Here is a 13,529-nt window from a genome sequence, read left to right as displayed (position 1 = left end):
TAAGGATTAGCTTTGATGCAGTCCCTAATTTGAAAAGATATTTGCTACATGCAAATAAACAGTTTGAAAAAAGGACTTAGTGGCAGTGTCAAGACATGTTCTTTTATGCATTTTTATTTTCATGTGAGTCATTCTTGCTAACTGGTGCTTCATATTGTGCTGAACCAGCTATACTTTAGTGCAACTGACATGTATATATTTTGAAGTTAAATGCACCATTTCGTTTCTTATTATTAGTATTACCTTTTAGATTTCCCATATTTCCAGTGATTTCGTACAAAAGGAATTTAAGAAAGTTACAATCCTAAATTAATGTTAATGAAATGCAATTGCATTTAAAATAGGATTATTTGCTGTATTTAATAGCTTAAACAAATCCTATTCAAAAAATGTTTGGGGATATGGGTACACAGAGAGACAGGGGATGACTTGAATGAGTAATGAGTTGGGTATCTTTGTGACAAGCGTTGTAGTGGTGAGGTTATTGGGGATATGACACCAAAAATAAGTGTTCACACTCTCTTGTCTGTGTACGTGTTCTGTTTTCCCTGCACTGAAGGCAGGGGAAGCAAAAATAGTTCCATTTCCAATAATAATATCTAATGCCAAATATTATTTGATCTTTGTTTGTTTGAAGAATTGTTGGAGACACAATAAAAAGTAACATTTTCACATGTTGAGATATTTAAAGTGGTACTTTATATTGTTCGTCACAACATATATGATCATCCCTTCTAGAAGGGCCTTTTCAGTGGTTGTGACTCTGTCTTCAAGTGTTTTGGACTTTGCTGAATACAGAGCATCACATTGAACATACTCAACTGTTCTTATTCCAATTCATCCTCATATATCGGTTTGTCGTCTCCTATTTCCTGTCATATATATCAGTTGTGAGTAAACTTATCTACTCTAACACACTTTTTACTATTAATTAAAATTTATTAAAAATATAAAAATATAAATTTAAAAATATTTAAATTAATAAATTATATGTTTAAAGTGTCTAAATTATTACCTCTTTTTTACATGAAAATGTAAATAAAAAAATATAAATAAAGAAAAAACATGATTTAATACACAATTCTAGAAATAACTCTTCCATTCAATGACTATAAAATTTAATTTTTATTGATTAAATTGTTAAACTAATAACTTTTAATGAATAGATAATTAAAGAAAAATGTAATTGACACTTTATCAAATAATTTTATTTTAATATTTAATATACTTTTTAAAATATAAAAAATATTAACAATAAAATTAGATATATATAATTGTTTAATTTATCTAAAATCTATATAAACAATTAACATGTCAATATCACGTTGTTTAATAATTGAATAAAATAAATTTAATACACACCGAAACAAAAGTCCATTTTTATTTGAAAATAAAAAAATAATATTCAATTTTAACTTTAATTTTGAATATTAATTTGTTTATTTTCTGAATTTTTTTTACTTTTTAATTATAATTATCTTAAATTGCTATGTTATATTTTTAATTTTGAATACTACTTTGTTTATTTTCTGAATTTTTTTACTTTTTAATTATAATTATCTTAAATTGCTATGTTATATTTTTGTATTATTTTTAGTATTATAATTTTATAAGAGCATTGTAATAGAGAAAAAAGTGCAAGAAAGTGAACAAAATAAGAGTAAAATTAAAATCAAAGTTAAAGATTTGTTTTATAATTTTAAATTGAAGATAAAAATTTGTTTTTACTACACAAACACACAGAACAATAGTAAACGAGTGCTGAAAATTAGTTTTCGTGTTAATTTTTTTGTTAATAACATTTTTTTTTTGTTTTCTGCATTTAATTATCAAGTATGTTTACACACTCTAAAAATTAAATTTTGAAAGTTTTTTATAAATAAAATTTAAAACTTAATGTTAATATATTTTGAAACAATAAATTTTAAAAAATAGCGTAAGTAAAATAAGAACAAAAAAAGGTGATGTAAATAATGCAAAAATGATAATATACACCTGAAAGCCTGAAAGAAAAGGAAGAAGATTAAAGGAAAAGAGATTTGGATTTAAAAAATGTTTATCCCATTAGTATGAATTTAATTTGCTACCAAATATCCTAATTAAGCAGGTTGGCTCCCTCCACTGTCTTCTTTCATTAATTATGAAGTTCATAGCTTGCAAATGCTATGTTCTTGCCAGCAAAAAATTATTTCTACAATTTAAAAAAAAAATGAGTACATGAAACGATTTTAAAAATAATTTTACTAACATTAATTTTTATTATTTATTTTAAGTTATTAAAAATAAAATATTTTATTACAATATAAGTATTAAGTGAAAAAACAATAAATAATTTTAGTTACCAGTAATATTTTAAAAAATATTAACTTGTTAACCCTTAAAGAAAAATGAAGAGAAAAATTTCACTTGAATTTTTGAGTTATTCTAATTTGAGTTTTTTTTAAGTAATTGTAAAATAACTAATTTATCTTTTTAAATCCCTGACTCTTTTGCGCAAACTTGTTCTCACCCTTTCATCTCATCAATCAAGTTATTTCTTTCTTCTCTTAAACTTTAGTTTTGTCTCACTGTTACTCTCTTTCTTTCTCTACAATTTCAAATCCTTGCAAACTCTATTTCTTTTCAATTGCAAATCTTTGTAGTTTTGTATGGCAATTTTAATTTGTACAATGCTATCGAATCTAAGCAAAAATTATGTTCAGATATGCTTCTTATTTGGATTGATTTTTCTCTTTACTACTTGTTGTGTTTATACAATTTTGAATCACAGCTATATCTCTCTTTATTTTGGAGTTCATGTAATTTTATGCTGATAACTTTTTTCTACAATTAATAATATCATTTAAAAATGTTTTTTTTTTTTAATGATTTAACTCTGGATGTGATGCATCAATTGTCTTTGATTTTGTTCCATCTTTTTCTAAGTAAAGGGTTTTGATATTTGCATTAATGTCATTTCTTGAATTAATGGTTACTTGATAAGAAAACAGTTAAATGTAACATCAACTACTTTATATTTGCATGCTGATACAGGGATAAATGCTTTCTGTATTATCTCATGTTTTGTGTCACTGTTGTATGATTCCAATCCTTTCAATTTGATACCTTGTCAACTCAGATGTGAACTTTGATATGTTAATTTTTAGAGTGGGAAGTTTTTAAAAAATTTATAAATAAAAATAGAAAAAAAATTAAAATTATTAACTTTCAAAGAAAGAAAAATATTTAATTATAATTCTTAAATTATAATTATATATTATCATAATTATTTATGTTAAATATTATTAAAATCAAATAATTATAAAAATTCAATCAAAATGTCCTATTTTTTTATATATTTTAAATATGTATATTATTTTAAATTTAATATATAAGAATATAGTATTAAATTATTTTAGATTGATCTAATGCTTAATTTTACAATTAAATTATCCTGTAAAAAGTTTATATAATGTAAAAGTATATTCTATTGCAATTTGATTTATTGCCTAAAAAAACATACTCTGTTACATAAGACTTTATTATTAATTATTTTTTAAATATTACTAATAGAATAATGTTAACAATTTTTATAATTTTTGTTTTAGCCAAATATTTTAAAACTAAAAATAATAAAATTTTATCTAAAATTAATAATATTTAAAAAATACATAAGTTAATGGATGCTTGTGTTATGGCTGGAGTGGAGAAAATCCTTTAACCTGGTTAAATATGAATAGACAGTCCCTTGTTGATTTTGTTATCTTTTGACTTTTCAATTTATTAAACTCTAGATTTAAAAAAAAACTAAGAATTTAAGGGATTTTAAGTTAACATGACACAATTTGAAGTTATGGGAGAAAACTGAAGACATTAAGATAAATAACTGCACAGAAACATTGCTACACTATAAACTTAAAACATTACTCATCAATCACACTCTTTTCTTCTCAAATTGTGAATTAATAAATCACAAAATAAGTTTTGCTCACCTCCGTTTGGTTTAGATTGATAAAGGGTTGAGGAAATTTGTTAAATTTTTCTATTCACAAAAATAATATATATCTTCTAAAAATTATAAATTATAAATTAAAAATAGCTATATAACAAGTCACTAATCAACATAAATCAATTGACCAAAAGTTATACGTATATAATTATATTTTAACTTGACTTATAATTTAAATTTAAGTCATATTAAATATAGTTATCTTACTGCTTATCTAGTTTTTTTTTTTTAAAGTGACCCTAGTTTTTTTAATGCCAATTGCCGCCCATGTGAATCACAAGGGCACTGTCAACGTCTACATTTTTTTTTCTTTTTCTTTTTTTAGGTTTTTAAAACTAGTTAAGTGCTGTGTATGTTCGTAATTATGTCTTTATCGCAATGATGATATTAAATAATTAAAAATTGATACTTTAAATTATTATATTTATTTATTTATATTTTTTTTGTATACATGCATCTTAAAAATATACATAAGTATGAAGAAAATACTTTAAGTATTCCCTCCAATGGTTCAAAAAATGTTTTTCATGCTTATCAAGAAGTTATGAAATGAGTTATTATATTATTATTAGAGCAAGTTTTCTTCTTATGCTTTTCTTTCTTTTTCTTTAAATTAAATGTTAGATAATCAGTGTTGTTTCATTTTAAAAAAATTTGTTTATTTTTATTTTAAATAATTTTATCATTTTAAAAATAATTATTATCATTATTAATTGTTGAGACTTGAGAAGAGGATTCAAGCCTTTTCGTTACTGAAACCACACAAGCACAGTCAGTATTTATTCAGAAAATAAAAGTTAAAAAAAAAAAAACTAATTTTACATATTTATAGATAATTATCCTAATTAATTATAATCGTCTAATTATCTTTTCATGCAATTATTATATTCTAAGAGAAATGATTGTCATAAAATCCATCGGAGCTTACAAAAACTAAGAGAAACTAAGGGTGGGTTTAGTTTATAAAATGTTTTTTTATTTTTATTTTAATTATAAAACTACCGCCTTATTTTCATTATATATTTTGAGATTTATACAGAAAATAAAAAAGAATATCTTTTAGTATTTCTTGTACAAATCTTTAAAAACATAAAATAAAATTAAAATAAAAGAAATATTTCTTGAAACGAAACAACTTTTAAAGTTTTTGTGTTTAGCCTTTGAAGATCTTGATAGAGTGGTTTTTTTTTTTCCCATGAGAGAAGAAGAAGCAAGCATGGAATTAGAGGCAAAGAAGAATCTTCATGAAGGTCTTTACCAAGAAACACAATATTAAGATCGATTTAATTTTTAAAACCGCTCTTTTTTGTTGTAATGGCCAGAAGAATCTTTAATATGGTGAAGTGTACCATTTTTAAAACCAAATAGTTTAATTAACTTTGGTATATAATTTCTAAATTTTTAAACATCAGTAGTTTTGGAATCTTTTTAAAACAGAAGTACTTCTAAGAATTGATTTTTTTTTCACCATGTCAAAATATTTTTAATTTAATAAAATTTTGAATTTTGTATAATTTATATTTATCTCTTCATTTAATTTTATTTAATATAATAAAATATTTATTATTAATCATTATAATATTAATCTTATTTAAATTTATTAATTTTTTGAAATTCGTGTAATATATTTTTATTAATTAGTTAAAAATTTATTTTAATTTAATAATAATCCTACAATAAAAAAAATTACTAAATTGATATAACCCTTAGCAACCAGTCTTATTTTGTATTTTTGAATACTTCCGCAAGCACGATGCTTGACTTTATCCATCCATTCGGTGTATATATATATATATATATAATAACTTAATCACAACTTAATATTTTAAACTATTTATTATTTATATTTTAATTTATTTTAATAAGTTAACATAAATGGATTTATAATTTTTTAATGGAAAAATATATTTGATGATTTTTTAAATCCTCCTTAAGATTATAACAATCTTTTGCTTTTGAAAGTAATGGAAGTTATAACAATTATTTATTTTATTTTTGTGTTTTTTGAAGCATTTATTTTATCATTTTTAAATTAATTAAATAAACTTACATTTAGTAATTTTTTATTAAAAAAAAAATCAACTTACATGTATGATAACACAAGCTTTTAACTTGTTTAAAAATTTGTAATATTTTGAAAGTTGATTACAAATTTTTTTTCATATTTTTATTTTTAACCTTGTAGATAATTTACACACATTAATCTTTTTTTAGTTATTTAATACATTTTAATCAGTTATATAATATGAATAAATAAAGTTATATTTGGTAACACTGTCTTATAATTTTTTTTTTATTTTGACAATAAGCTATTAAAATTATTTAATAAGAAAAATTAAAAATAACATTTACCTTATAAAAAATTATTTCAAATAATATTTAACTTATTACAATTAGCTTTCAATATTTTTATATTTACACCCTTAACATTTTAAACAAATTACATTTACATCAAAATTCTTACATATGTTAATTTTTATCATTTTTTTATTGTAAAAACTAAGCCTTTTATTTAATATTTTGTCCTATAAATTTTAAAAAAATGATGAAAATATGATATAATATAAATTTATATTGGTTACAAAAAATTTAAATAAAAAATAAAAATATACCTTAATTAAAATAACTAAAATTTAAATATTAAATTTGAATAAAAATATTAAAAAAATAAAATTATATATCGATTATATAATAAGAAAACTTGAAGCATAGTTAAGTCTGAACAAGTCCTCATAAAAAGGAAAAGGAAGAAATTGTCTCAACAAGTTATTGGCGATTAAAAAAATGGGTAAAAAATGGGTAAAAAAATGGAAATTACAATAGCAGCATCTGTAACAATGACGACGTTAATAATAACAAATCTTCGTTTCTGTTTGTGTTTGTTTTTTTCCTACGGCGACGATTTCAATTACAGTTGAACGTAACTGACACGTTTACACCATTTGGTTCTTCATTTCGACACCTTTAAGGTTTCGATGCTTTTCCATTCTCACGCATCACCTTGCTGACCCAGAAACCAATAAACCTTCCAGAACCCGAAAAGCCTCATTTTTGGGCCTCTATTCTCATTTTCCTCATCTGGGTCTTCACCCTTTGATCACACTTGCATAAATTCCACTTTGAATTTCAGTTTTTATCGTTGATCTCGATCTTCTTCCTCTTTTGCAACGTGGGAAGAAGATGATGAGTGCAAAGTCAAGCTTTTTGTTGTGCGTTTCGTTTTTGGTGTTGGGGTGTTGTTTGGGTAGGTTTGTGGTGGAGAAGAACAGTTTGAAAGTCACTTCACCCAAATCGTTGAAGGGTACATATGAATGTGCAATTGGGAATTTTGGGGTCCCAAAGTACGGAGGAACATTGGTTGGCTCTGTGGTGTACCCAAAGGTGAATCAAAAGGGATGCAGAAACTTCAGTGATGTTGATGTTTCGTTTCAGTCCAAGCCCGGAAGTTTTCCCACATTTCTTCTAGTTGATCGAGGAGGTGAGTTTTTCATTAGTCCTTTTAAACTCTTTAGTTTGTGAATATCCCATTACAGAAAGGGAAAGATAAACAAGTATATTTTTTATTAACAAGTTAAATTACTAAAGATGGGAAGTCTTTATTGGGAATGAAAATATTTATTACATTAAAAATGTAAAAGTATAATAAATGTTATATTCTAAAAATAAATTTACTAGTTTTAGATGCTTAAAATCAGCCGCCTTAATGACAAAGGTTTGCAAAACTGATTAATTACTATAGAAGTCAACAATTTTCAATAATATGATAATTTATAATTAAGTGGCAATGTAAAAACTTTTAGACTGTCAGTGTGATCTAATTAAATTTAAAATAAGAAGTCAAAGTTTTATGAAATATTTGGGGACTGTTCAGTGGTTGCTCGCATAACATGTTATTTTGAGGATGTAAATATGTACTGAGCTACTGTTTCAATTTCCATCCTTTATTTTGATTACGGTAATTTTGAATATCTTGTGCATTGGAATTCCGTTTTATTTTAGTTTCTAGTGCTACTTTTGGCTTAACACAGAAAGTAGGAGTTACTTATTTAATTAATTGAATATCATTTTCCTTCTAATTTTGTTATGTTCTGGTTTTAAGTAATTAAGTTGATATCAGAAGAAACACTGTAGATCTTCCCAGTATAATGTAACAAGTTCGCTGGGAGTTTCTGCAAGAGATATTGTAAATGTTGCATGCAATGCTAAAGTCAAGGATGCAGAGTTTCTCATGTCTTGAGTTTATGTTAATTTGTTTTTCTTGGGTATGAATGATGGTGGGAGTAGAGATAAAAGTACACTAGACTGCATGGTGCTATGCTGAAGATGTCAACACATTGGTTGTTAGGAACACAACCACACAAAAATGGATTAACCCTTTAAAATTTTCCCATGGTCATTTTGGTAGATTGTTACTTCACTTTGAAGGCGTGGAATGCACAGAATGGTGGAGCAGCAGCTATTCTTGTAGCTGATGACAAGTCAGAAACATTGATCACCATGGACACTCCTGAAGAAGGGAATGGTTCAAATGATGGTTATGTGGAAAAGATTATTATTCCTTCTGCTCTTATCAGCAAATCTGTGGGGGATAAAATCAAGGAGGCTCTCTCTAATGGAGAGATGGTTAACATAAATCTTGATTGGAGAGAGGCACTTCCGCATCCCGATGATAGAGTCGAGTATGAGTTATGGACAAATAGCAATGATCAGTGTGGTCCAAAGTGTGACAATCAAATTGATTTTCTGAAGAGCTTTAAAGGTGCAGCTCAACTACTTGAGCAGAAAGGGTTCAGTCAGTTTACCCCTCACTATATAACTTGGTATTGCCCTGAAGCATTTCTCTTGAGCAAACAGTGCAAGTCTCAGTGCATAAACAATGGAAGGTACTGTGCTCCAGATCCTGAACAAGACTTCAATAGCGGGTATGATGGCAAAGATGTTGTTGTTCAAAACTTACGCCAAGCTTGCTTCTTTAAAGTGGCAAATGAAAGTGGAAAGCCTTGGCAATGGTGGGATTACGTGACTGACTTTTCAATTCGTTGCCCCATGAAAGAGAAAAAGTACACAGAAGAATGCTCTGATCAAGTTATTAAATCTCTTGGTACGTTGAGCATTCCATTTTTCTATGCATACACTTTGAAACTGGCTTGTGCTTTTCTTTGGTGTTTGATTTTGAATGGCTTGCAGCAATTTGCCCAAAAGAAAAATCATATAATGATTTTAATTTCAAACAATATATTATGTATCTCCTTGGTTTCATTTTTTTTTTTTTAATAATTTAGTGCCCCCAGCATTGCATTGTTTTATAAGGAGGCATTTGTTTGAAGGTATATTATTATGATCCAAGGAATTACATTCTTAGGGAAGCTATAATTAAAATTGTTATTCCAGGGTAAATTCAATAAATATGTTTGGCTAAAATTTAATATTTCATAATTTTCAAAAAGCCAAATGAGAAGAAAAAAGAGAGTGAAAATTGAAATTAATAGTTGGGTTATGAAACAATATCCCATATTACCATGAGAAAGCAACATAGCTGCCCTTCACCATAGGAATGAAAATTTAGCAAAATATAGATTTTGTCACTCTCCTCAGAATCAACAGTACTTAGGAATTCTGTTTTTGGGCTTGTATCAAACATGGGAATGTCATATTCCCAACTTTACTTTCCCAGGTATAACTTTGTAAACCTTGAAATAATCACTCAAAAATGATAAAGCTTTGGTATATATGACAAACAACCCAAATTTGTATTAGCACTGATGGAAGTATCACTGGCATTCTCATGAACCCAACATAAGAATCGTGTACCTAGCCATTGTCTTTTTCCTTTGTTGTATTTTTAGCATAAACTAAACTAGTCTTTCGTTATCTCAAAAGTTCTTTTAAAAAGGTTTATGGCATCATTCTAATAACTGATATGCTTGTCCCTCTCTCCCTCTTTTTGTCTTCCATTTAATTTACAGGTGTTGATCTGAAGAAGATTAAAGACTGCGTTGGAGATCCTCATGCAAATGTTGACAATCCTGTTCTTAAGGCTGAACAGGAAGCACAGGTTAGTTTTCAAAAGTACAAAACATTTTTTTATGGTAATTCTTGTTGGCTTGTTCTTTCATTTTGGCCTTTCTTCTGTTTTATGATTGTATTTTGTTCCAACTTCTGTTTCAGATTGGCAAAGGCACTCGTGGCGATGTTACTATACTGCCTACTCTTGTTATAAACAACGGACAGTATAGAGGTATGAGGCAGCTTTTCTAGATATCTTGACTGCTATCTGACCATATTATATTATATAATGTGTGTTTTCATCTGCTTTTAGGTAAATTGTCAAGACCTGCTGTTCTTAAGGCAATATGTGCAGGTTTCCTAGAGACCACTGAACCATCAATTTGCTTAACTCCAGGTCCTTTTTTCATTTCCATTTTAATTTTTACTTTTCACCCTGAATCTTCCCCTCCCCCCAAAAAAATATTATAGGAAACTGCAGGAATTTTTTTCTGCCTCTACAGTATTCACTATTTTTTATATCTTTTAGGAGAGTTTGCTTTTATATATAGAAGCTTCAAATGATCTGGATTATTTGTTGCCTTTTATGTATCAACAAGCTGTGTTTATTAGGTAGTTCTAGAAGTCATAACATTGAAATTTTCTTCTTTCCTCGTTTTTTCATTCTGATGCTTTCATCTTTCAATTTTGATAGAAGAACTATCTGGATTATGATTAGATAGAATCATAGATGTACTGGCAGCTGACTCGTTGAAATTGAATCTTGTTCAGGAGCTAATGATTTTACTAATCATTCTTTGCAGACATGGAAACAAATGAGTGTTTGGTGAACAATGGTGGTTGTTGGCAGGACAAATCTTCTAACATTACTGCATGCAGGGTATTTGGTTAACTGAACCTTGTTAGGCATATTATTGTGAAAAGTTCATTATGTTTTTACTTCACATGAGATCTTGCTCTTATGGTTTCAATCATCTGCACGTTTTTCTAATTATAGGACACTTTCCGAGGAAGAGTATGTGAATGCCCTATTGTGCAAAATGTGAAGTTTCTTGGCGATGGATATACCCACTGCGAAGGTAAATTAGATTGTCAAATTCAGATAAATTGCTTCATTCTACATATTTTAAAATCTATTTCTGCCAGAAACTGCACAAACAGAAAATATATAAGTTTTCCAAGACATTAAGGAGTCTTCCAATTTAACTCACAAATAGAACACATATTATCATCATCTCACCAAATTGATGTTTGGGGTTTATATTTCTAACTCCTTTTGTTCTGTCTACACTTTTAATTTTTATCCATGATTGTCATTCTACATAATTTGTTTCTTGTCCTTGTAGTCTATGTGGCATGGAGGTTGTGAAGTTTCTACTTATGTTAATTTCAATTTCTTTATGGGTTTCATTTTCATGGAATTTGAATTTTTCAACAGCTTCAGAATCCTTGAGGTGTGAAATCAACAATGGTGGTTGTTGGAAGGGAGCCCAACGTGGCAGGGTTTACTCTGCCTGTATTGTAAGTTGTCTTGGTCATCCTTTGGTGCATGCTTTTGGTTAGAAGGGGTAGGAGCAAGACTTATGTGCTAGATAGTAACTGTCTTTTGTTTCTTAATTGATAATGCAGGATGACCAAAAAAAGGGTTGTACATGTCCACCTGGGTTCAGAGGGGATGGAGTCCAGTCATGTGAAGGTACTTCCTGTCCTAAATTCGGCGTATTATTCTATTATCTGACGAACCACAAATACACATCAGAGAGAGTTACTTCTCTTAGTGTACTAGTGTTGACTTTTTGAATGTGATCTAGATACCTGCAGTTATTATTAATCATGCTATTAGCTGTTCTTGAAAATATTGCCTTTTCTATATTCTTCTTCTGATTATGTTGCAGATATTGATGAGTGCCAAGAGAAATTGGCCTGTCGGTGCCCAGATTGCAAATGCAAAAACACCTGGGGGAGTTATGAGTGCAAATGCAGTAGGGGTATGATCTACTCGCAAGACAATGACGTGTGTTTTGGTGAGGCTTTTTTAGTTTTTCTATCATTTTCTGTACTGCTTTCAAAACTGTCTTGCTAAATGCTTGTTTTTGTATAATATCTTATGATTTTGCACTTGTCACTGGACAATTCTCCCCTGGCATTTCCTTTTCTATCCGTGAAGTATCAAGTTTTTCTTTGAGAAGCACATCAGGTTCAAATTTCCATTTTAGTTTAAATTTGCTTTTAAACTAAAATGGAAAATTCTAGTGTGCTTTCCCTTCCAAACTCGCAGTTCCTTATCTTGATCGAGTTGTAGATACTCTATGCATGCAGTTGAGGCTTTAGATTCTATTCACATGTATATTATTTGCAAAGGTTTCAACATTTTATTCCTGCCGTTCTAATCATCAATGTATATATGCAGGTGCAGGTTCATATACTTCTTCAGTAAACATCTGGATGGTTATCCTCGTTGTGGTGGTTGCTGTTTCTGGAGGATATGCATTTTACAAGTACAGAATCCAGGTATGAGTATGCAAGTTTGAAGTTTTGTTCATATATTAATGCCACATTTAGACACTAGTGTCAGAATATGAACAAAAGTAACTTCAGTTTTTATTTTATTTTTTTGAGTCTTGTTGATTTGTTGCCAACGATATGTGTCAATTTTTATGCATTGTCATCCTTAAATTGTTTGTTAATTCTTTAAAAAAAAATTTGGCAGAGATATATGGATTCCGAGATTCGTGCAATAATGGCTCAATACATGCCTTTGGATAATCAACCTGAGGTCTCTAATCAAGTTCGTCATGATGTATAGATCTAAGTATTCTACTTCTTTGAGAAGTCTAAAGATTACTTAGTAACTTGGCGTGATCTCTACACCTAAATGGAGATGAGTGATATCCAAGCTTTCATAAGCTTGCTCAGTATGTTATGATCCTTCCTCTAGTGTTTTTTTTCCTTACCTCACTCTAATAGCAGAATTTATTTTCGTTTTTTATTATTATTTAACTTTGTAAATTTCAAGCCAAAATAGTGTTGGCATATTATCCTTTGGTTTGTTTATGAGATAGTAACAATCTCTTGATAAATTTATGTGTTTTTTCTCTTTGGCTCCAAAATGTTGCACCATTTTCTGTTCGGGACATTATACTTGGTATGGAAGAGTAAAGTTGAAGACATAAATTATTACTTAGTTCATCACAAGATTTTTATATATGAAACTATTAATTTTCTGGAGACTACATGGCGCATGTTTTCGTTTAAATATTAATTTTATAAGATAATACTAATCGAACAAGCTAAGCTTTCATTTTATCAATGCCGAATATTTATTATAGAAACGAAAGACGATGTATAGTTTTTGAAAAAGAATCGCATTGAGATTGATAGGAAACATGATTTATTGAAGGAGATACCACCTTTTTAATACTCTGTTATAATATTTTTAATTTGTAGAAATAACTACAATTTTTAGCTACTAATCAAATATATATATATATATATATATATATATATATATATATATATATATATATAATTTTAC

General features: G+C 27.8%; 1 protein-coding gene across 3 annotated transcripts; it reads left to right on the top strand.

The window, feature by feature from the left end:
- The first annotated feature begins 6,863 nt into the window (after positions 1-6,863).
- LOC113861434 (vacuolar-sorting receptor 1-like) lies at positions 6,864-13,178 on the top strand. 3 transcript variants are annotated; one of them, XM_027494241.1, is made up of 12 exons: positions 6,864-7,466; positions 8,394-9,089; positions 9,955-10,043; positions 10,157-10,226; positions 10,308-10,391; positions 10,798-10,874; positions 10,992-11,073; positions 11,433-11,515; positions 11,624-11,690; positions 11,890-12,018; positions 12,405-12,505; positions 12,705-13,178. In XM_027494241.1, the coding sequence occupies exons 1-12, from the start codon at positions 7,169-7,171 to the stop codon at positions 12,798-12,800; spliced, it is 1,872 nt and encodes a 623-aa protein (XP_027350042.1). In that variant the 5' UTR covers positions 6,864-7,168; the 3' UTR covers positions 12,801-13,178. The 3 variants fall into 3 exon arrangements, with proteins under 3 accessions (XP_027350042.1, XP_027350043.1, XP_027350041.1); XM_027494242.1 differs by having other exon boundaries at positions 12,411-12,505; positions 12,705-13,004; XM_027494240.1 differs by having other exon boundaries at positions 11,890-12,019; positions 12,400-12,505; positions 12,705-13,004.
- The last annotated feature ends 351 nt before the right edge of the window (positions 13,179-13,529 follow it).

Source organism: Abrus precatorius, unplaced genomic scaffold (genome assembly GCF_003935025.1).
Source record: "Abrus precatorius isolate BTA unplaced genomic scaffold, Abrus_2018 Scaffold3, whole genome shotgun sequence".
NCBI lineage: Eukaryota > Viridiplantae > Streptophyta > Magnoliopsida > Fabales > Fabaceae > Abrus > Abrus precatorius.
Note: the sequence above shows the minus strand (reverse complement) of the source record. Positions and strands in the feature narration are given on the sequence as shown.

Excerpts from the sequence above, each read along its gene's own strand:
- LOC113861434 (XM_027494240.1), top strand. The coding sequence starts at position 7,169 with ATGATGAGTGCAAAGTCAAGCTTTTTGTTGTGCGTTTCGTTTTTGGTG. Across the intron at positions 9,090-9,954 it reads TCAAGTTATTAAATCTCTTG|GTGTTGATCTGAAGAAGATT; the intron begins GTACGTTGAGCA and ends TTTAATTTACAG. Across the intron at positions 10,227-10,307 it reads AAACAACGGACAGTATAGAG|GTAAATTGTCAAGACCTGCT; the intron begins GTATGAGGCAGC and ends ATCTGCTTTTAG.